General features: G+C 36.8%; 1 protein-coding gene across 4 annotated transcripts in view; it reads left to right on the top strand.

Moving 5' to 3' along the window:
- The first annotated feature begins 571 nt into the window (after positions 1–571).
- The window catches only part of spidr (scaffold protein involved in DNA repair), a 56,468-nt gene continuing 32,480 nt past the window's right edge, over positions 572–24,559 (top strand). Inside the window, exons 1-7 of one of the 4 annotated variants that reach the window (XM_036592108.1) lie at positions 572–927; positions 5,723–5,869; positions 5,964–6,027; positions 6,830–7,018; positions 8,224–8,306; positions 13,515–13,738; positions 18,736–18,836. In XM_036592108.1, coding sequence (XP_036448001.1) covers positions 910–927; positions 5,723–5,869; positions 5,964–6,027; positions 6,830–7,018; positions 8,224–8,306; positions 13,515–13,738; positions 18,736–18,836 — 826 coding nt within the window. In that variant the 5' untranslated portion in view covers positions 572–909. Of the gene's footprint in view, positions 928–5,722; positions 5,870–5,963; positions 6,028–6,829; positions 7,019–8,223; positions 8,307–11,359; positions 11,760–13,514; positions 13,739–18,735; positions 18,837–24,559 lie in introns of those variants that run through there. The other 3 variants (XM_036592125.1, XM_036592117.1, XM_036592133.1) reach the window with 3 other exon arrangements.

Raw genomic sequence — 24,559 nt, 5'->3', positions numbered from 1 at the left:
AAACACGCCCCCTCATTATCATATGAACGACGAAATACATAAATAAATAAATGAATTAATGAAAAAATAAATTAATTAATAAAAAAATGAATACATGAATCAATGAATAAAGCGAACAATTGTTAAAAATATAGATATGGAAAAAATATAAAAATGGCATTAATAAAACAAAATAAATAATACAGAAATAAATGAATCGAGAAATATATAACTGCAAAAAAAGGAAATACGTGTATAATTACAATCACAATAAGCAATATATACTTTAGTTTTTATTTAGTTTTTTTATTTATTGATTAATTTACTGAGCCATTTATTTTTTAATTTTATTTATTTTTCAATTTGGCAAATCTGGTCCACCATAAAAATACAACATTCTTGTTTTCTCGTAATCTTACACGGGCGGGGAGAATAATATTAAGCAATAAGATCATGTTTAATTTCCATCTAAAAATGCCTATTCATATTAGAGTAAATACACTCTAATAATTATGTAAAGGGGTGGTCAAATGCAGCAAATGGGACAACAAACATTGACATATTTCAGCAAAAAATGAAGATAAGTGATACTTTAAGTGAAACTAATATCGCTTGAGCTGCATGTTTGATGATGTATTCTGAAATTTTTTAAAAGGTTTTCTTCTCTAGCCGAACTTACTTTCGTTCTTCAGTAGAGGGCAGTGGCTCCATTGAAGGAAATGCAGAAGAAGACACTGGTCATTGCCCGCGAGAATAAGTGCGCTCGCGCGTCGTCCGTTGCCTAACTTCTTATTGTCGTGCGAGTGAGAGTTCTACTAGAACTAACGGGTATCTAGCTAACTGGAGGCTAAAGTTACCCTTTCCTAAAATAAATAAACTGCATCCCTACTCAGATGTCAAATACAAAGTTCAAGCTTCTGGACTGACATAATGTCTTCTTTTTCAAAGGTGAGTTATCAGTAAGCCACTGGCTAAGAAAACTTATCAACGCTAACCTAAGTTAGTATCTTGGCTAACGTTAACGCTACCTGGCTATCGGACATTAAGCTAACTTAACGTTACTTAACTTAGTCTTATAATACTGTAGCTAATCTATATTAAAACAACCTGTGTTTAACTTTTGCCTCATTGTAATTCTGTCGTGTACAAAGTCACAAAAGTTTATCTTGACTTCCTACAAGGCTGAAGTTACTTATTCGCAGCTTCCGATTCGTTTGGCTCCTTATTCGCAGCGTCTTATTCGCCGGCTGAAGTTAGCTCCTTATTCGCGGCTTCTCTTTTAGCGAATGACTGTAAGTGAGTGTTTTCACGATTTTCACTTTTAACAGACTCAGAGAGACTAATGATGGAGACATAATAATGAAGGAGTTAGGAATGTGTACTGTGTTTGCCTTACCATTGTGAATATGAAGATTATGACTAAAAAGGAATAAAACATTTCTGTAAATAAATGATGTTCCTTCAGTTCATTTCTAATGTTTAATTTAATTGCCAGTAGTTTAAAGTATAAGACTGAAGAAAAATAAGGCTGAGTTTATAGATTAGATTGAAATCTAATCTAAATCTAAATTTAATGTGTTTAAATTGATTAGTTTTTTTTCCAATCTCAGACGCACCTGGCAATATAAGTAAATGTGCATAACAGGAAATGGGTAAGAAGCTGAAATTTTAGAGGGATTTATTTGCATGGAATGAAACCGATAACAGTTTCTGAACACAGAAAAATGCTGTCCCTGTAAGGAAAAACCTTAAGGAAAATAACTGGCAACATGGCTCATAGAGTAGCAATGCACACAATGAAATGAATAGGAAACTGAAATTCCAGGTGGATACTAAAGACCTTATTCACATCGGGCCAGAATAATTACATATCCCAGACAGAGATCCATTCTCCCACTGTAAGGAAAACCTGGTTTTAGCCTTGCCAAGCTAATTTAATACATTAAAATAACTGCCAGCATGGCTCATGGAGCAGTAATTCACTCAATGAAATGTATAGGAAGCTGGAATTCCAAGTGGATACTGAAGGCCTCATTCACATCGGGCCAGAATAATTACATATCCTGGACAGAGATCCACTCTCCCAGTGTAAGCAAAATCTGGTTTTCACCTGACCCAAGCTGATTTAATACATTAAAATAACCGGCAACATGGCACATTATGCAGTAATGCACACAATAAAATGAATAAGAAGCTGAAATTGCAGGTGGATATTGAAGGCCTTATTCACATTAGGCCAGAATAATAACATATCCGAGATGGAGATCCAGTCTCCCCCTGTAAGGAAAACCTGGTTTTAGCCTGGCCCAAGCTGATTTAATACATTAAAATAACAGACTGCATGGCTCAAACAGCAGTAATTCACACAATGAAATGAATAGGAAGCCGAAATTCCATGTCAATATTGAAGGCTTTTTTTACATCAGGCCAGAATAATTCTATATCCTAGATAGAGATCCACTCTCCCACTTTAAGAAAAACCTAGATTTAGCTTGGTCCAAACTGATTTAATATGTTAAAATAACTGGTGACATAGCACATTGGGCAGCAATGTACACAGGTAAATGCCTAAGCAACTGAAATTCCAGGTGGATATTGAAGGCCTTATTCATGTCAGGTCAGGATAATTATATAGCCCAGACAGAGATCCAGTCTCCCCCTGTAAGGAAAACCTAGTTTTAGACTGGCCCAAGCTGATTTAATACATTAAATTAACTGGAAACGTGGTACATAGAGCAGTAATGCACACAATGAAATGAATAGGAAGCTGAAATTCCAGGTGGATACTGAATGCATTATTCACTTCGGGCCAGGGTAATTACGTATCCGACACAGAGATCCAGTCTCCCACTGTTAGGAAAACCTGTCTTTAGTCTGGCCCAAGCTGATTTAATACATTCAAATAACTGGCAACATGGCACATTGGGCAGTGTTGCACACAAAATAATTAATAACAAGCTGAAATTCCAGCTGGATACTGAAGGACTCATTCCTTTTGGGCCAGGATAATTACATATCCCCAACAGAGATCCAGTCTCCCACTGTAAAATCTGGCCCAAGCTGATTTATTACTAAAAAAATAATTGGCAACATGGCACATAGAGCAGTGGTACCCACAGGAAAATGAATAGAAAGCTGGAATTCCTGGTGAATATTGAAGGCCTTATTCATATCAGGCCAGAATAATTCTGTATCTGAGATAGAGATCCACTCTCCCACTATAAGAAAAACCTAGATTTAGCTTGGCCCAAGCTGATTTAATACATTAAAAGCTGGCAATATGGCACATTATGCAGTAATATGGCACAGTATGCAGTAATGCACACAGGTAAATCCATAGGAAGCTAAAATTCCAGGTGGATATAGTATAGCAAAGAATAAGTATGTACACTTGACTCTACAAATAACTGGAAAGCAAAGAACTTGAAAAACTCATGGGCGTTAAAGCCTTATAAGGCTTTTTAACCAAAGGAAAAAAAATTAAATATATTAGGAATACAAGCCATGGTTTAGGATGTTTTTGTGATCTGGAGGTGGAATTTTTGCTATTATATCTTTTGACGATTTCTTATATGACTGACCCTTGAAAATATCAGCTGTTAATCTACTTTGATTTTCATAACTTTATGCTCAATCAATATGCCATTTTGCCAGCTGGTTCTAGCTCATCATCATTAATGCGTTCAAAATCTAAAATGTAACATTATTAATCTAAACACACTATTGCTTAGTACACCATGTTGCCGGTTATTTTTAGGTATGACATCACATTGGACAAGACTAAATTTATATTTCCTTGAGAGTGGGATGCACACTCTCTTTAGAAGATTTTGCTTTTTCTGGGCCATAGCCATTAGAACTAACAAAGTCTATATAGAATTTCAGCTTTCTTTTTATTTTGCTGTGTGAACCATTGCTCAGGAAAACAAGTTGCTTGTTATTTTTAAGTATTAAATCAGTTTGGGCCAGAATAAAACTAGGTTTTCCTTACAGTGGAAGACTGGATATGTAATTTTTCTGGCCTAATGTGAAAAATGCCATTAACATCCACCTGGATTTTGAGCATCTTATTCTGTGTGCATTACTGCTCAGTGTGCTGTTTCCAGTTATTTTATTGTTTTAAATCAGCTTGGGCCAGTCTAAAACCAGGTTTTCCTTAGAGTGCGAGACTGATTGTCTCTCTGTGATATGTAGTTTCTCTGGCCCAACGTGAATAATGCCTTCATTATCCACCTTTAATTTCAGCTTCCTATTCATTTGCCTGTGTGCATTACTGCACAGTGTGCCATACTGCCAGTTATTTGAATGTATTAAATCAGCTTGGGCCAGACTAAAACCAGGTTTTCTTTACAGTGGGAGAATGGATCTCTATCTAGGATATGTAATTGCTCTGGCCTGATATGAAAAAGGCCTTCAATATCCACCTGGAATTTCAGCTTCCTGTTAATTTACATGTGTGCATTACTGCATAATGTGCCATATTGTCAAATATTTTAATGTATTAAATCAGCTTGGGCCAGGCTAAAACTAGGTTTTCCTTACAGTGGGAGACTGGATCTCTGTCTAGGATATGTTATTATTCTGGCCTGAAGTGAATGAGGCCTTTAATATCCACCTGGAATTTCAGCTTATTTTGCATTTACCATTTTTAATCTTTACTTTTTTTATTTTAAATCAGCTTGGGCCAAGCTAAAACTAGATTTTCCTTACAGTACTGAATCTCCATCTCAGATATGTTATTATTTTGGCCCAATGTGAATAAGGCCTTCAGTATCCACCTGGAATTTTAGCTTCCTATTCATTTCATTGTGTGCTTTACTACCTAATGTGCCATGTTGCCAAGTATATTAATGTATTAAATTAGCTTGGGCCAGGGTAAAACCAGGTTTTCCTTACAGGTGGAGACTGGATCTCTATCTAGGATATGTAATTATTCTGGCCCGATGTGAATAATGTCTTTAGTATCCACCTGGATTTTCAGCTTCCTATTCATTTCATTGTGTGCATTGCTACTCTATGAGCCATGTTTTCAGTTATTTTAATGTATTAAATCAGCGTGGGCCAGGCTAAAACCAGATTTTCCTTACAGGGACAGCATTTTTCTGTGTTTAGAATCTGTAATTGGTTTCATTCTACGCAAATAAATCCCTCTAAAATTTCAGCCTCTTATCCATTTTCTTTTATGCGCATTTACTCATTGTGCCATATTGCCAGGTGCGTCTGAGATTGGAAAAAAACTATTCAATTTAAACACATTAAATTTAGATTTAGATTAGATTTCAATCTAATCTATAAACTCAGCCTTATTTTTTTCTTCAGTCTCATACTTTAAACTACTGGCAATGAAGTAAAACATTAGAAATGAACTGAAGGAACATCATTTATTTACAGAATTAAATATTTTATTCCTTTTTAGTCATAATCTTCATATTCACAATGGTAAGGCAAACACAGTACACATTCCTAACTCCTTCATTATTATGTCTCCATCATTAGTCTCTCAGAGTCTGTTAAAAGTGAAAACTGCAGCATATAACATTTGTGAACACTCCCTCACCATCATTCGCTAAAAGAGATGCCACGAATAAGGAGCTAACTTCAGCCGGCGAATAAGACACTGCGAGCTAACTTCAGCCTCGTCGACTTCCTTCTATCTGGCAATGCATATCCACAATAGTTGAGACAATTTAGGTTAACCCTAAAAGGGTAATGTCACTGACCTTCATTTTCCTCTTCTGCAAAGCGTAAAAGAAACACACAGGACATGAGATGTGTGTTGTTTCCAGAGGACGTCAATGAAACTTTCACTGGGAAGAGCTGTGAGCCCTCTAAAGCTACAAAGTCATGGAAGCGATGTGGTGAGAGCTTCTGGGATGCTCCTGTGGTCAAGGTAACCTATGTGTGCAGTAAGATGAACTGTATATTGTCAGTCAACCGTCAGTTTGTCTGACAAATGGGATTTCACAGTGTTATGTGTCTTCCAGAAACCTCAAACAACAGGAAGAATGTGCAGAACTGTGCAGCAGTTGAGGCAGTCATCCAAGCTTGGTAACTCCACAGTCCACAGCATGAGTGGCCTCTTTTTGTTTTTATAATTTTACACAAAAACTCATTCTCATTTGGTGGAAGTGAGATTTATATTCTAAATCTAATCGAAAATGCAAAACTTATTAAACTTATTTATTGTATGTCTGTGTTCTCCTATTGAAAACAATCTGCACTGACCATCTGGGATTGCAGTGGTTACAGAAGTAGTATTTATTGTTGAGTTAAAATATATAACTGTATAATTTATAATTCTGTCATTTATCAAATGACAGAATTCTGAATATCTGTGTGCATGTATTTGCATGATCTTGTCCAAACCCCTGCTTGTGTTAGCCACTAACACTCACCTTCCAATTTTGTAAATCTCAGTACTTTATTGTTCATTTTAGAGGAAGAAATGTGGGGTGTGCAGTGGTTTAGGTATTGCATTTTAAAGTACTGCTGCCAAATGCACTGGAAAAGGGATACATTAAATTGACTTTATTCAAATGTTTGCATTGTTTTCACGAGAAAGTAACACAATTTAGTCTTCTAGTTTACTTGCTTTGCACAGTGATTGCACTGATGTTAAAAGTTTTTTCTTGTAGATGTTATGTACATATTTGAATCAAGTCAATTTAATGCATTAGGTTTCAGTAAACTAAATGGCAGCTAGTCATTACGGTAATGCTGATGATAAAAGGCTGCAAAATTTTTCCCAACAATAGACTGTGTTGATATAAATGGTTAAAAAGCACTTGCAGTCCACTTTCACTGTGGTGTGGGGATATAACAACAGAAAATATTTTATCTCTCTGTGTAGTGAGGCATGGCACAGGAGAAGAAGATCCCATCCACATTGCATGGAGCTCAAGTGATGAGCAGTCTGATAATGAATGTCAGCTCCATCTTCCTCTCAACGCCACAACGGACTTGGCGCAATGTAAACCATGCCCTCAGGCAATGGTCAGCTCTTCCAGCAGATACCTCTGTTTGTTCAGCACAGGAGCAGGTATAGACACTGCCTAAGTTCTTAACGCTACACTTGTTAAATTTATTAGTGCTTATGAACTAAAATGTATACAAGCTGACCAGTAACACCTTACTTTACTTGCCTACTGTAGTGCCCTGCGTAGGTTTGGGCATTGTGGGCATAACGAGCTTACACAGAAGCGTCAAAAAATTAAATACAGTATCGTTTTTATTACACCTTCCATATTTTTTAGGGAAACTTGTTTCAGTTTTAGAGACATCTGCAGGGATATTTTTCCACACCTCCAAAGTTCAGTCTTAGAAGTTTTTTGCATTTGCTTTTCCTTAGTTTGATTCACAACTCCTTTCTTTTTTCCCCTTATTTTCTTTTACCTGTAATGACTTCTTGACACCTTTCAGACCCCGTAGCACTAAATTGCCTTCTCACTGTGCAAGGATGGGCTAAAAGACCTGTGGATTTTTTTTTTTCATATCTTAAGCAAGAATGGAGTAATTTTCTCCTGTCTTTCAAAGACGGAATCTTTAAGTAGTGTTTATGTGGTGGTGATAGTTTTGTGGTCCAGATCTTACACAGTTGTTAGGAGTTTCGTTGTTTCTCTAAATCTTTGAATAATTTTTGAACTCCAGTTTTAGAAAGTCTGATTTTTCTTCCCCTTCTTTGTGCATCTGGATTGTCTTTTTTTTGTATATATATATATATATATATATGTATATATGTGTGTGTGTGTGTGTGTGTGTGTGTGTATATATATATATATATATATATATATATATATATATATATATATATATATATATATAAAACTCCTCAGAAATATCTCCTGAAAAATGAATAACAAAGTTTTAATTGCCTTTGTAGGGTGGTCTCTGACTTTTGCATAGTACTGTAAATTCTAATTGTTTTCGTTAACACTTTCTTTGTACAGTCCCCTCCTTTTATGAATTTAGATTAGATAAGGAACAAATAATGTTTTTTTGCAGAAACTACATGTTTCACCCTGTAGCAAACAAAAATGTCAAATCCTATGCGAGTCATGGTTTTTACAGGTTTTAGCCAAAATTTTAATTTAGTTGCCTAAAAGAATATGTGTGTGGATTTGAGAAGAATCTTGAGAGGTTTTTGTTTATAAATTGTGCACTTTAATATAACAGTTTACATGTACAGTAAGGTACCCCTTAAACAACTTTAACTTGTGAAAATGTGCGTATTTGTTTTGTTTATAGACACAGATGACCTTCCCTCCATTGATTCAGACAGTGAAAATGAGAAACATGAGAATTCTACCTCAAAGGAACAAAATCCTGTGGTGAGTAAACCTATTGTGACTTTCAGAAATCTATGAAGTCCTGGCTTTTGTGCTCTGTCACCATTAGAGGGCACTGTGAACCCTTAAGGATAAATTTGTCAAAGTTTAACTGACTGCAGCACACGAGAATCTAGGTGCTTGGGACAGCATTAAAAGAAATGCGGTATCTGTTGGCTTAAATGATTCATAGTTTCTCCTCTAAGATTTTACTGAACTTACAATAATGTGTTGAATATGTCTAGTTTTGCCTTGTAGCAAGTCTAAGAAAAGCAATCCGGCAATCTGCTCATGCAGTGTTTCTTCTTAAATCAAGGGAATTATTGGGGAGTTTACCCCTTTTTTCTGCTGTAACAGCCTCTGTTTTTCTGGAAAGGCTTTACGCTAGATGTTGGAACATTTGCATTCAGTCACAGATGCATTATTGGGGTCTGGTACCGATGATTTAATGATTAGTTCTGCATCACAAATGCCACTCCAAGTCATCCCAGAAGTGTTCAGTAATGTTCCATCACTGATCAGAGAACATAGTTTGGCTCCACAGCCAAATGTTGAGGTGCTTTATACCTTTCAACCTATTTAAAGGGACATAAGTAATTGATTAATTAATAATGTTAAATAATGTCAAATATTTAACAATGTTAAATAAAATTGTCAGGGTTGTCATTTGCTTGCAACCATGCCCTTTTCAGTCAATGTCCTCTTTAGTCGATGGCTGCCTGAAATATGTGACCCACTGACTGCCTGAAATTTGTGACCTACTGGAATCATTAGACCCTGGTTATGTTTTCTGGTGATGCTTTGCCAGGTCTGTAACGCAGCAATTTTTTTGGTCTTCATTCTTGCCTTTAGTGAAATGCATGCTCAGATTAGGATGACTGACTTGGCAAATCATAAAAATTGTCCTTTTTTTGTCTTGGAGAAAAAAAACACTTACAGTTGAATTACATCATTAGCTGTATGCATATCATGCTACAGTAGACTATTGCAGATGAGATGGAATGTTTCAGATAATGGTCAATTTATTTATTTTTTTCTTTTTTATGCCATCTCACTTATACAAGTACATTTTTGAATGTTACTGGCACTTTGCATATTGTGGTAAACCCACTGATGTCATGCTGGTGTATTCTCCTTGTTATGGTAGTCACTGGCAAATCTCTCTGCCAACATTCTTGATAATCTTCTTGAACTATTTTACAGTTATTCTTCATAACAAGTATGTGGTCTTCTGCGGTCTGCTGTCTATTTATTTTTTTGCTACTGCCAAGGGCATCAGTGAGTTTTTGCTTCTTAACCAATGTGATGTTGACACACCTAATGATTAAGTTGTGCCTCTGATTTGATTTATTCTCATTTCTCACTCTTTTTTTCACCAACAGCAAGACTCCAGATGCAAGTGCCACATTTAGAATTAACTGTAAACTTTTGTTAGCTCTTCTGCAATAATGCACTGACAGCTAACAACAAAACAACTGGCCAGCCAACTGTACCATTAATAAATGTTTTTTGGATTTTCAGACTGCGTGGTTCACAATGCCCTCTGCAACGGTTGCTTGTACAAAATAATCATCTGGTATAATACAAACTTGTTATCCTAATTTGTTCTGATATTTTATATTCAGTGATACAAAACGTTCAGTAGTCTGCCCAGTAGTCTTGTGCAAAGTTATAGTCATATTTTTTCTTTACTATTGAAGAATAAATCTCTTGAAAGTTTTAAATGTCCCACCAAACCCTGTTTCTAGGAATGGTATTGCATATTGCAGTAGTGAGGCATTTAAAAATGTATAAAAAAGATTTCCATGTTTCAGGCAGCACAGATACAAATACCCCCAAATTGTTTAATTTCCACTCGAGTGTGCTGGGATGTGGAGCCAAAACTACAAAAATCATCACTGTCGAGTTACTTAGAGGCTGCATTATCTATATTTCATGTTAAGAATTGGCGTTGGGTTATCACTTAAAAGTTCTTTAATGGTGAGTTTAGTGTGGTAAGCATTTCTTTTCATTTAAGTATTTAAAATAATAAGCTATGACTCTGCCTCATGTGTTTTAAACATTGAAAGTTTTTCAGTCTTTTGTTTTGTTTCTGGTGTGGCAGTGGTAGACTGTAATTTGATGATGGATTTTATATTATCGCTCTTATTATTTAGTTAAGGAAAGAACCACAGCATCTTCCTTGACTTCACTCACTGGAGTTGAAGAATGAATTGGAGGGGGAACTATGAGGTAAAACAAGAATCTAGCTTTCACAGTTAGGGCAATGAAGAGGCAGCCTGCCTATAATACTACACAGTAAAGTATAATAGAGCAAAGCCTATTTAAACTTGCTGATCAACCATGGCCAAGGTTGGTGATGGAAGTTTGGTTTTTTTATCAAGGCATGGGTTCATATCTGTCTGATCAGATTCAGTTTTAAGGGTTGATGTGGAGAATAGAGAATGGAGTGGTCAAAAGTGAAGTGCACAGCAAGTAGATCAGTATTCTGTCAGAATGACTGCAGTCTCAAACTCTGCCTGGTGCAACTTGCTATTGGGCGCAAAACAGATTTGAGAATAAAGTTAATAGCAAATTAATGTTTCCACTCTGCTTCTTGGCATTTGGACATAGTTAATCTGGCACAGGAAAGCTAGTCCTTGAAGAGCCTGTTTTAGATTTCACTAGATTTAGATGTTGCCCTTCTTTTCCCAAATGTCTCAAGTGTGTTTTTGGTGCTTTCTTGGTGGCTCTATGCCACTTTATGAGACCTGGCATTTACTGATCGTACTTCTTGGCAAGTTAATACACTTATCTGCTGTCAGCCCACTTTCTTCGCAAGCCATTTAGGCCTTCCTGTTCCTGCATGGCAAGGAAATGCCTCCTTGCTATGGCTTTGCTCAGTTAGATACATTAAAAAAAATCAGCAATGAGAGAACTGATAGAGTGTAAAGTTTGTGTACTCCTCCATTCAGCTTCAGTCACTGCAGGGTGAACACATTTTTGAATTAGAGCCAGGAACATGGTGTTCTAGAGAGAGGGGGGATAGAGGGTGGGATCAACCAAGAGAGGGATGATAGGTGGGGGGAAGTAGAAAGAAGGAAGAACTGGAAGAAATGGACCCATGCAGAAAAGAAGAGAGTGAGTGAGTGAGAGTGTGAGCATGTGCAGTGTGACGTCTGCTGGCAGGCAGCCCTGTGGGGTGAAGTTGAGTCAAATAAAAAGAGCACGTAGGCTGACAGGGTCTGCTGGAATGCTGATCATGCCTCCACATGACATGGAGGCAAGCAGTGCACTGGAATTTTCCACAAGAAACCGGTTCCTTTACTGCATCAGGTGTGTTATCTATGACAGAGCAGTGTTCGTCTCAGGTTCAAACACATACATACGTGTGTATATATACCTATGGAATGTGTCTCTTCTCCCACACTCGCACATGTTTCTGTCTCTGCATTTTAATGACCCGTTACATCCTAGGTGAGTCATATATCCTTAGGTGCAGTGAAGGTCCAGATTACAACCTTTAATCGTGACCATGTTAGTTCTGTCATCTGCTTCTTGTTTTTTTTTATTTTTTTATCCCTCCCCCCTCTTAATATTGCCAGATACTCATATTATTTGCTTATTTTCATGTAAGTTAGTCTCACGCAAAGTAAAGATGAAATACATCTTGGGCTGCCAAAATTTACTATTTTAAAAAAAGGAAAATGCCTTGGGAGAGGAACAGTTGTTAATGCTCCTGATATGTAGTCAGATAAACAGACCAGATCAGATTTTTTCCATACATCTCTTGTACTGTTAATCACATACTAAATTTTCCTTTTAGAACTCATTCAATACGGTGTGAGGATACCAATGTACGTATTTTGGATGCCTCGATTTACCTTGAACTACTTTTATTACCTGTATGGTTACCTGTCATTCCATACATTAAATACATAATACATCAGTTGTTAGTTGTGATTTTTATTTTGCTTTCGTGGCTGATGATAACTAATGCTGTGCACTGTTGTGGTGTGTTTTCAAGGGCCTCTTTTGTGAATAACCTCTTCTGATAACAAGGCAGGTGCTGTCTAGATATTTTATGTATGTGAATACATGTGCATATGCATTTATGCAATAGTTACAGAAATGTTTAAAAGTAAAACATATTTATTTGAATTTGAGCTTGGTTTGTGTGTCATTCATTCAAAATGGAATTGCCTCCAGAGGCAGAAAATACAGGATATTAAAACAGCTCCTGTCAGTTAAACGTGTTCTACCCCCTTGCTCATGCACTCATCCCTGAGAAAGCTGAAAGAACTTTGGGGAATCCCTGGCTAAGTATTCTTTTACCCAAAGGGTAGGTATACTTAATAAAGGGCTTTAGCTTAGTAAAGTTTAGCTTTTGCTGTATTTGTAAATACTAAAACATTCAGCTAACACATGCCTTTTGGTCAAAAGCAGTTCACTCATGAAATCAATAAAGGATGACATGACTTTCACAGGGTGCAAGATTCAGCTGGTCAGCAGACTTTGAGTACAATGCTAGTGTCAGAGTGTGTTTTGCTGTTAAAGGTTTGGCAGCCTGTTAAGTACAGCTGTGGAACAAGTATACCTTATAAACTGGCTAAATAGTGTTTGTTAATATATATCATGATCACAGTAAATGCACATGATAAAAATGGTCCACATGTGCAATACAGCAAATTTGCAACATTCCATGGATCTTAATATCTTTGAAAATGACTGTATTGATACAAGTATTTACTGCTAGTATATCACAGACATCCTATAAATACAAACACTGAAAATGTTTACATTTTGCTAAAGACTGTGGGACAAATGATGCCTGTGTGACCTGATGTTTATGGTAATTTACTCTACAGCTGGAGTTAATTTACTCACCTAAAATTGTATTGGAACACAAAATGCTGTTATTCCACATTAAATAGCCTTAGATATTTTTTCTGTTATCTTTAACAAAATGCTTGCTGTATTGCAAAAATAATTTTGGTTTCTTTCACCCTGTATTTTAAAGAGACCGTTTAATTTTATAGTAGCTTGTTAACCTGTCAGTTTTAGGTGTTATATTTAGGCATAATTTAGGTGTTTTGGGCATAATTCACAAACTGAGAAAATCATTGGTTGGATATTTTATCTTATACCAGGAATTTTTCATTCAGGGTAATGTTTTTGCTCAGACATTTTAGTGCTTGTTGTGCTGACAGAAATGTGTCTGTTTAATGATAGGTGATGGGTGAGATCTCAGACTATTCCTCTTCTGATAGTGAGGCAGCTCCAGAGCAGAACAGACGGCTGACCTACTCTGCTCTGGAACCAACAGAGCACCGCCAAAGGTCCGTCAGTGAGTGGGTTCGGTATGCACAAGCACTGCTTCAGACCCCTCAGAAACAAACTGACAGAGCATTGAAGACACCTGAAGACTCTGGCAAAAAGAGGCGCCGCTTTGAATGGTATGGACTAGTTTTTGAGTTGATATCTTACATGCATGTATAGGGTTGTTCCCTTCATTCTGTCATCACATTCAGCTTCCTGTTCACCTTTATCTCAGCACTTTGTGATTGTTGGCGGTTGGAGAATGCAACAAAAGGGGCCGGTACCTAAAAATTTAAGTTCAATTATGCTGTTATGCAGTGCTTGATTAACCATGGACTGGCGAAATGCCAAAAGCCCACTATAGTAGCATATGTCAAAATCGTAATCATATGACAATATGGATATTACTTAACTCTTTCTCACAGTTAGAGGTGCGTTCCATTGACTTTTCAGAATTCCTGCATTATGTAATTGTTCAGTGTGAGCACATTCAGAGTCATTCAGAGTGGTTCGATGTGAAATGGTTCATTGTAGAAAAACTTACTGGTTGTTAATATATAATATGTTACTATCTGTGAACGCTCATGTCTTCTAAATTTTTGTTAATAGCCTAATAGTGGCAAATCCAAAAAAACGTTTTCTTTGGGTAGTGTTTTGGAGGTACCACCCATCTTTCGCCACTTTGCTGTGAACGCATTAAAAAAGGCCAAAAGTATCATAAAACAATGTCTCCCGCAGTAGGCAGCGTATTTGTAACCATTTCATGTAATAGCTTTCTGTGAGGCAGTTTTTAAAGGCTTTAAGTGCTTTGAACATCGGGTTCCTATCACCACTGCTGTGAACAGTTTTGACTCCTAAGTTTCTCTAGAATGAAGCTTTTCACATCAGATAACACTGAAGGACTTTGTTTACATCTTAATGATTTATTTATGCAGAAATGTTTGAAAATTGGCAGAATTCTTTTTTTAGAATGTTTTAAGAAATAGGGCTCTGACAAAATCTGTTTTCTATTAATAGATTAAGTAAATTGTAGCAGTACCTCTCTAACAAAAAAAAAGAAATCTCATGCTCTTCAACTGGTGTTCTTATTATTAGACAGCCAGATTTTGCAGTTAAAAGGTGTAAAAGGCCTCTTGGCAGTGTATATGCTGGTATTTATTCCCTCATGGTGGAGCTGTCTCCTTTTTAACTGCTGCCACTGAATGCTGTGCTCTCCAGCTGACCCTTGACCTGGCTTGTAACCAAAACTAGCCCTTCTGTTATAGTAACAGTATACACACAGCCATGTAAGTTTTTTCATTCCATTCCATAATTGAATGGAAAAATAGCATTGAAAAGGCCAGTAGTCCTCTGCATAGATAAACGTATAGCTGTGTTTTTCTGTGTCATGTAATACCTGGCTGGAAAAAAGACCTCCCTGCTGTGTATAGTTCCTCTCAGTTCTTTTTGTAAAATTTTCCTAATGTCATTTAATTCCCTTCATGCTCCCAGTGGTGCAATAGTATAATGTTCAGGAAAGTAGATATAAAGCTGCAATGTTAGGCCACGTGATGGCACTTTTGTGGACCCTCAGCCAAGGATGTCAAGTAGCATTATTAGTAATTGGATCATGGTAAGTTATTAGCTCAATCACATGTTGTTTTCTTGGTTGAAATAAGTAAACAACTTGGCTAATACTAATATCATTAACAAATCAAGTGCAGTGTTTCATACAGAAATTTTGTTTCGCAGCACAGTAAGTGTAACAGGACCTTGTCCTTAGTGGGTGTCAACCCTAGAACCTTGCACATTGTACCACTTTACCCGTCACCTAAAAGTAGTTTAAGTCTAGCAGCCTAGCACCCTTATCTACAATGAGTGAGTGACCTTTGCACTGAAGCTATGTAGTTTCAGAAACATTAATTTCAGGTGCTGATTACAAGTGGTTCATCAGAAACTAGAATGTAAGCACACTCTGTATTAAGCAGCCTCAAATGTGTAGTAGTGTTATGTCGGCTGGATATATAAATACATTCTACCACAGACACACTGAATATGATTAAAACAAGACAGGGATTCATGTATATGAGCAGCCTTAAACAAATTTTATTGAGTTGATAACATCTGATATCTCATTTGTAATAAGTCTGACCTCCGATCATACCTCATACCTCATGACATTGCCAAAAAAATCTAATTTTCTTTATTTCCCCTTTATTGCATATGTAGACAAGCAGCCAATGTCAATCGTTTTGCTTCTTTTGCATGGGTACTATGAGACTAACGTAGCTAACTAGTATATAACAAGCTTATACCCTCAAATAGACATGCTTGCCGTTTCTGATATTCTGGCATACTGTTGTGCAAAATTATGTTAAAATTCAGGCTTTAAGGTGGCTACTACTATACATAGATAATAAAATGGAAGTGCCCCCCCCTTTGCAGCTATAAAAGCTTCCACTCTTCTGGGATGACTTTCTACAAGATTTTGGAGTGCGTTTGTGGGAATTTTTGCCCATTCATCTAGAAGAGCAGTTTGTTCTCGTTCATCCCAAAGGTGTTCAGTGGGGTTGAGGTCAGGGCTTTGTGCGTGCCAGAAGTTTTTCCACACCAAACTCACCTAACCATGCCTTTAGGGACCTTGCTTTGCGCACTGGGGCACAGTCATGCTGGAACAGAAAAGGGCCTTACCCAAACTGTACCTACAAAGCTTTAAGCATACAGTTGTCTAAAATGTCTTGGTATGCTTAAGATTTCCCTTCACTGGAACTAAGGATCCTAGGCCAACCCCTGAAAAACAACCCTGTATCATTATCGCTCCTCCACCAAACTTTACAGTTGGCACAGTGCAGTCAGGCAGGTAATGTTCTCCTGGCATTCGCCAAACCCAGACTCGTCCATCAGACTGCCAGATAGAAAATTGTGATTAGTCACTCCACTGAATACATTTGCTCCGGAGTCCAGGCTTTACACCACTCCATCTGACGCTTGGCATTGTGCTTGGTGATGTAAGGCTTGGGTGCAGCTGCTCAGTTATGAAAACCCATAAGCTCCAGGTGTACAGTTTTTGTGCTGATGTTAATGCCAGAGGAGGTTTGGAACACTGCAGTTATTGAGTCAGCAGAGCTTTGGCGGCATTTTTGCACTATGCGCCTTGGCAAGCGCCGACCCTGTTCTGTAACTTACGTGGTCTGCCACTTTGTGACCGAGTTGCTGTGGTTCCTAAAGTGGAAATGTACCACTCACAGTTGATCTTGGATTATCTAGGAGGGAAGAAATTTTGTGAACTGACTTGTTGCAATGATTACAGTACCACGCTCAAATTCACTGAGTACTTTAGAAAGACCCCTGGCTGCATGGCTAGGTGCTTGATTTTATACACCTGTGGCAAAAGGACTGAATGAAACACCTGAATTCAATCATTAAGAGGTGTGTCCCATTATTTTTGTCCATATAATGTATTTTCAGTATCATTCAACACTGATAATTATCGATAATTATTGTGCTAATTTTGTAATGGTCAATACTATTTTTGAACTCTGGATATTCTGTTGTAATATACAAAACCATTTATCAAGATAGGATGTATAAAATGAAATTTAAGTAAAACATTTAAAAATAAAATGTTACATTTCTGGGCATTACACCTCTTAAAACAAACTGTTTTGACAACAATAGGAATGTAGGGATGAAACAGGAAGGAAAGAATAAATTTGAATAAAGAATAAAGTTGCTGCAGTTGCTCCTTCTTTTCCTGCAAACTCATGGCCTTTTTACTTTTCATCACTGAAAACAGCTTACCAGATATCTGAGTCACACTTGCTTGTTCTGTTGCAATTGAATGGCTAGGTTTCTTCATCATCCCTGTCTAGCAAGTCACTACAGTAAGTGTACTGAAGTAGTATTTGTTCAGGGTTTAAACCTTGCTGCTGTGATCAGGTTGTGGGAAGCAATAGCATAATCATTTATCAAAAATACCTCAAATTAAAAATACTGTACATTGGAAAAATATTTATAACAGATTAGATTTTGTTGTCCTTTCCAGCTTTATTTTTCCTAGTGAATCTGTTAGATTCAGCGAAGGACATCCTGCTTATTATTGTTCTGGCGTTATGCTAATCCTACATGCTGCATGGTGGGCTGTAAGCATTGTTTATCTTGGTGGAAAAGTTTCAAAGTTTAATATCTTTAATAATTTTTGCATTGCAATCATCACAACACAAATCAAGATTTATTATTATTATTATTATTATTATTATTACCGCTCTCTTCTAGAAGTAGATCTGCCCTTGTATCCAGCCATGTTTCTGCTTGAAGATGATTCAATACTTAACTTAAAACCCAGTCAAAAGAAAATAGTAATGGCTTCTTTGACAGCAGTGAAGAAAAGAATTTTGAAATTTTGTGCAGAACTGAGCATGATCTACGTTCTTGCCCTATTTTATGAATATACTGGTACTGGAACAGGCCACTGCCAGGTTGAATCATGCAAAAGCACATGTCTGCAGCAGTTGACTTTGTCAAAAAAGTTTGGGACAGGACCTTGTCTACTTGAATTATTTGAATTATTATTTGTGCATTTTTGTGTATGTCTAAGGGTTCTTTAATGAAGGCAATGGTTATGTGTAAAACCATGAACACTCAAAACACCCAACCCTTTGAATGTATAAATGATTTTTTGCATTGTTAAATTGTTTTTCTCTGTTGGAAAAACCGTTTCATATGTTTTTTGTTTTTTAAATGCCAGGAGTCATGCTATTGTCTAAGTCTGTTTTTGCTACCATATTAGTATCCTAATTTTGCTAAAAGCATATTTAGTCAGCTTGAAATGTCATTGTGGCTGACACCAATTTGCAGAAAAAAAAACCAAACAACATTGTCTTTGTGTCAAGTACAGAAAACTATTAAATGTGTTGAAGGAAAGATTTCTGCTAAGCAAGACTGGTGTAGTAAATGTGATAATCCTACAATCTACTGCAAATGTGTTAATGTTAAAAGTAATTAATTAATTAATGTCAGGGTTTTTTTTTTGCATTAAGGGATGCAGCCTGCTGATGATTGCAATAGAAGCCTGGCAGAGAGGCTTTATGTATTCTGTTTCAAATGCTTATATTGCTAAGAGGTTGATATGTGAATCTGTCTTTTGGCTTCGTAGTAGGGGACTTGCAGAGAGGCTGAATAGGCTACAGTGCCGACAGAGGTCAGCTGTAAGCTTCTGGAGGCACCAGTCTGTGTCCAGCATTACCACAGCTACAGGTAAGAGAGGTACACTCTTTATATGGGTGTGAGAGAGTTATAGAATTGTAGCTGGATAAAGACCAGAATTACCATTTACCAAAATGGCTTTTGAGAAATTGCACCATAAACCTTACAAACAGTAAACACTTATGAATGTAATTTGTTTAATGAATTCTAGATGGCCATCAGAGATGATGCACATTATAAAATTAGGGCAAATAGGATTGCATTACTACACACACACAAAAAACACCTTTTTTGTAAATTTAATCGTTCTCTGTTCAGTTTTTGAACTTTTGCTGTTGTTCAGTGTCATTGGTATTACATCCAAGCTGCACAGAAGGTTGGGTCTCAGCAAATACAACTTTTAACAAATGTCAGATGGATTAGTTTGCCTTCCGCTTTATCACGTATGGCGCTGCATTTCCAAAATTAGTTTAAACTGGGCTACAGACATCTGAGCTTAACGAAAATCTCGTCAGTTACGTTACCCAATAGCACCTTCTGCCTTTTTTTCTAAATAACAGCTATAGTGTGCGAGGTAAGTTGACCATGTTAAACAAAACCGTTTATTACTGCAAAAATGACAAGAAAATGGCAGTCTTCAGGCATTTGCCCTGTTGTCTGTGTAAAAGGTGAGACTCGGGTAACTAGCCTTTACCTGCTGTGATGTGCTGTCAGCTGTAAGCCAACCAGGCAGTTAAATGTGAGATCAACACTTCTAAAATTTAGATTTTTTTATCTCTGATTGTGGAAGCTAAATAAAATGTTGGCTAGTTGGTGGTTGTCAACCTCACTATAGCGATGTCTCTGGGACATTATGCTTCCTAGCTGGCATCCCAACCTCTCCACTTAAAATAAAATTCTAGCCACTGGCATAGTTTTGGCAGTTATTTGCAAACTATATCATTTTGTTTCATAAAACAGTGCCTTTTTTCATGTTTGCCTTGTTTAAAGATGTCTGATTGAAACTTGTTTGAACCCGTCTTTATTTAATATGACTTTAAAAAGACAAGTAATCCAAAAGTAATGGAATGTAGTCAGATTGATTAAGTAATCTTTTGAATTAGGTTACCTATTACATTTTTTAACATGTAGTTTGTAATCTGTACTGAAATAAGTTTTTAAAATAACCCAATCCCAATCCTGCAAGTCATGCAGTGACACCATGAGTAATGCTAATACCCTGGTCACATAAAATACATCCCACTAGAATCTTCTCTGATTGTAAGAAGCTGCTACTTTGGTGTCCTACTTCTCATTGAAGGAAGCTAATAAATTAAGGGCATAATACCAGATGGCAAACTCTGTATTGGCCATAGCATGTTGTTAATGTCATCAGTACGCTTGCTGTGGGGATTTCAGACAGTTGTGATGCTCATGTTAACTGAGGTAATTGTCGCCACAAAATGGTGTCCAGTGAAATCCACTTAAGGTTACTTAAGTGTAAGAATGGGCTGCACAGAATCCCTAACACCATTGCTAAGTCCCTAGGCTCCTGGCTAAGTGTCCTTTGCTCTGATCTAGCAGTAGGTCGTAATGAATTAGAACAATATAAAATTGATTGCTAATTCAAAACATTGCAAGTGCATCAGATGCCATTTTATGTGCAGTTGCTGAAGAACTTCAGTGGATCATTTTCTGTTTTTGGCATCTCCCTCACACCCATCATGTGGGAACAAACCCGCCTGAACCTGTTGCTTGTTTTTAGGCAACATACTATTCTACAGAAAAAAAGTTACTCACTCGTAACATAATTGCTGAATGCTGCTTTCCTGTGAATGTGATGAACCGGTGAGGTTACCATCCTGAAAATGCATCTATATTTCATGTGATGTGGAAATAATAGTTTTTTCTTTTTTTGTGTGTGTGTATGTATATATTTTGAAAGCTGGATGTTTTTTGCCCCAGACAATATTGATGTTTTTGGAGATATCATAATTAATTTGGCTTGAAAAAGCCAACTTGCTGTTCTCCGCAATGTTCTTCATATTATTATTCTGCGTCCAAATTTGGTAAACTCTTCATGGTCCACAGTTTGACGTACAAGCACCATATTTTGCACAAACATTCCTCATATACAGGAATAGTGCTCTTTTGCTTTTTGGACTGATTCCATGTACGGTTTCAGAAAATTATTGTTCAAAGACAAATTTTTTCTAATTAGAAATGAATGACGGAATGTTCAGAACATTCAGACTGCCACAAGTGATGCCACAGTGTGCATCTCTCGCACGCGTACACAGTACACAGTGACTCACATGCCTACAGCCTAATGCAAAGTAATAATAGTAGTATTAACAATAGTAATAACAGTAGTAACAAAAGTAAAACCATTATAACAAATAAAGCAGTGATAAAACAGTTACAACCAAAATAAAACAGTGACAAGTGACAACAGTAATAACATAAACACACCCTCAACACACCACATGCACACACTTAACACACACCACACCCACACAACTCACTCAATACAACAAACACACCATTCAACTGCACACACTCAACACACCACGCACAACATACACACCACATATACATACTCGGCGTACATATACATACACCGTACTCCCCACACACTCAACACAACACACACACCGCAAATGCACCATACACACACCACAAATGCATCACACACACTGCACACAACACACATACACATTCTACATACCACACACACTATACGTTAAGGTAACAGTGTATTTAAGGCATCAGAGGATATAAGGTATAAGTAGATGTAAGGGTGCAGTGTATTTAAGGTGCCAGTAAATTTAAGGGACAAGTTTATTTAAGATATCAGCAGCCAGTTGCACCAGCTGAACGTATCGTCAGTTGGGGTGCAAAGTCCATCCTAAACCTTACGTTGAGAGTAGTTAATTTAAAACAAGCAACACAGAATTTTAGTTGCACCACAGACACTTGCGTGCCTTACATCTTAACTAGTAATGTGTAAAGTGATTGTAGATCAAAACACTGTCACACAGAATGATGTTTCACTCTCTGCAGCCAATCAGTAGCACTACCCAACATAAACAGGAAACATTGCATGCATAATCTCACCATGCAGTGAAATCACTTGTATTTGTCTCTTTCCATGCTGCATTTACTTTGATTAAGGTATGTTTAAGATATTATATTTAAAAAAAAAAAGAGACTGTTCTACAATGAAGTATTCTCAGGTAAAAAAATAAGGTATCCTCAAAACATCCGTTTCTTGTATAAGTGTTTGTTCTGTTCGGCTGCTGCTTGGAATTTTTCCTATGTTCAAACTGGGGATCTTGTGCACAATATTTTAACGGCAGTTTATCAATGAATGGTCGGTAATGTTAGCAAAGCTGTGGCTAATATATTTGCTATTTGAATCTGCAAAATGACAAAGGTAATGTTAGCTTTCTCAGTTATATTTTTTAAATAATCTGTGTTATGTATTCAATAATAAGGTCAGTGTCACCCAACCTGAGCACTGATGGACGTGCTCTTATTGTTCTGCACACAGTTGACTTGTGTACTTGAATAGTGTTACCCACAAGGTTTTGTAATGACCCCTGTAGAAACATATCAGTGCCAGACACACTGGTAAAATAGGACTCAGGGCTGTGTTTCTGTCTGTGTTGTGTTGAAAATCTGTGGCTAGGATGTCTAATTTTTTATTTTTTTTTATTTTTCTATCTCCGATTGATAAAAACAAGTGTATTCAATCCTGCAGAAGTGATTGGCAACGCAAACTGATGTATTTTGTTGTCTTGCAAGTTTTCCCATCGATCAAATTGACAAGTCATTTAACAGATTTTTTTACAGCAGAACTTATGCATACTACAGGTTATGTGTAAATTTAAATTTAAACTTATCTGTTGTACATTTTTCATAAAACGATTGCTCAAATTGAAAATTAATGGTAGAATGTACAGAACATTCAAACTAACTGCCACAGGTGATGTCACAATGCACATCTCTCACACAGACACTCCATACACGGTACACACAGACTCACATGCTTTACAGCCAAATGCACAGCAATAACAGCAAAAATATTGGATTTAGGGAGGCATGGGATTTAAGGAGGCATTGGATTTAAGGGTGCAGTGGATTTAAGGTAGGGGTGTGTGTGTGTGTGTGTGTGTGTGTGTGTGTGTGTATATATAAGGTAACAGGAAATTTAAGATACCAGTACATTTTAAAGTGGCAGTGGATTTAAGGTAGCAATTAATTTGAGGTAGCAGTGGATTTAAAGTATAAGTGGATTTAAGATACCATTGGAGTTAAAGTTATTAGTAAATGCGAATCAACTCAAACATTGCTTGATGAAAGCAAGACATTTAGGTTATGTCTATGCTATCCGTCCTCTGTGATAAGCCTATCTGTCTTACTTAATCACTCATTCCCACATTCAGCCTGCTCACGCTATTGATGATTACCAGTTTTTAGGTATGACTAAGTGCTACTTAATGGTTTTAGTTCTTTTAGTTTTTGAGGGTCAAGCCACTTTTTGGAGTTTCTTTCTTTACTTTCTTTTACATTTGTATGCTGTTACTCCATCTTAATATTCATTTTTGGTCATATTGCAAAGATGCAGGTAGAGGCTTGTTTTTTGACCAGCCATAGTTAGGAGATGTAACCTGTCTTTTGCCTGGTTGCACACTGTGTACTGCTATCAGCAGGCTTATCCTTTAGTAGTGACAGGAAGTTGCACACACAGGCATATGCATGTAAACTCTTTCATTTTCATTTTCCATGGTATAACGATTTTCTGTGTTCTTGTACTCAGCTGGCCTTTAGGTGCTATGTTTGTGTGTGTGTGTGCCTGTGCGTGTGTGTGTGCATGTATCTGTGAGTGCTAGGTGCAGATGTTAACTCTCAACTGGCAGTTGATGGTGGAAAATTAAGAAAAGGCCCTAAATGCATGAGTGGAAAAGAGTGGTACTATTAAGTGCAAAGATAAACATATATCAACAGGTATTGTGTAGCTTTTTCCCCCACACAAATAACAATCTCAAACTCAAAGCTGAGAATCTAAACGTAAGCTGAAGTTTGGTCTATAAAACTTTCTGAGAGTTGTCTAAGAGAGATTTTATTCAAACTCGTAGCCTATTATATGCCAACTAAACCCTCAAGTAAAAGTGCTGTGCATCTCCATGGGTTATATCTGTTGCCAGATAACATAATTGAAGCATTATATTAGCATGAAGAATTTACCTCTCATGGCAAGGCACCCTTTTTGATCCTAGACAGTACAAGACCATGAACGATTACATGGATTCCTGGTCTAATTGCTAGTCAGATCAGATCATTCCAGTCAAAATCTAATAAATGAAAAAAAGCAAAAGAAATACCAAAAATGGAAACTAAATAATAACATGCTTTCCCCACAAAATATGCTTCTCGATATTTGAAAATTTGGAAAGTAATTTTGTAGGAGCATCACTGTAAACAAATGGTAAGGGACACAAGTGGATTTGGTCCAGTTAGTGTTTTGGGACTCGGATTAAAGTAGTAGTTGTAATGTGCATGAACCCTATATGAACATTATTGTTCTTAAAACCGCAATATATTAAAAGGAAGACCTTGGTTGTCGCGTTTCCTTGGACGAGAGTCCAATTGCTTACAAGTTCCTAATTCTTAAAGAAGTTTCAAGAGATATATATATATATATATATATATATATATATATATATATATATATATATATATATATATGTATATGTGTATATGTGTGTGTGTGTGTATGTGTGTGTGTGTGT

The sequence above is a fragment of the Colossoma macropomum genome, unplaced genomic scaffold (assembly GCF_904425465.1).
Source record: "Colossoma macropomum unplaced genomic scaffold, Colossoma_macropomum, whole genome shotgun sequence".
In the NCBI taxonomy this organism is placed as follows: domain Eukaryota; kingdom Metazoa; phylum Chordata; class Actinopteri; order Characiformes; family Serrasalmidae; genus Colossoma; species Colossoma macropomum.
The sequence above is the reverse complement of the archived record's forward strand: the minus strand, read 5'-3'. Positions and strand labels throughout refer to the sequence as shown.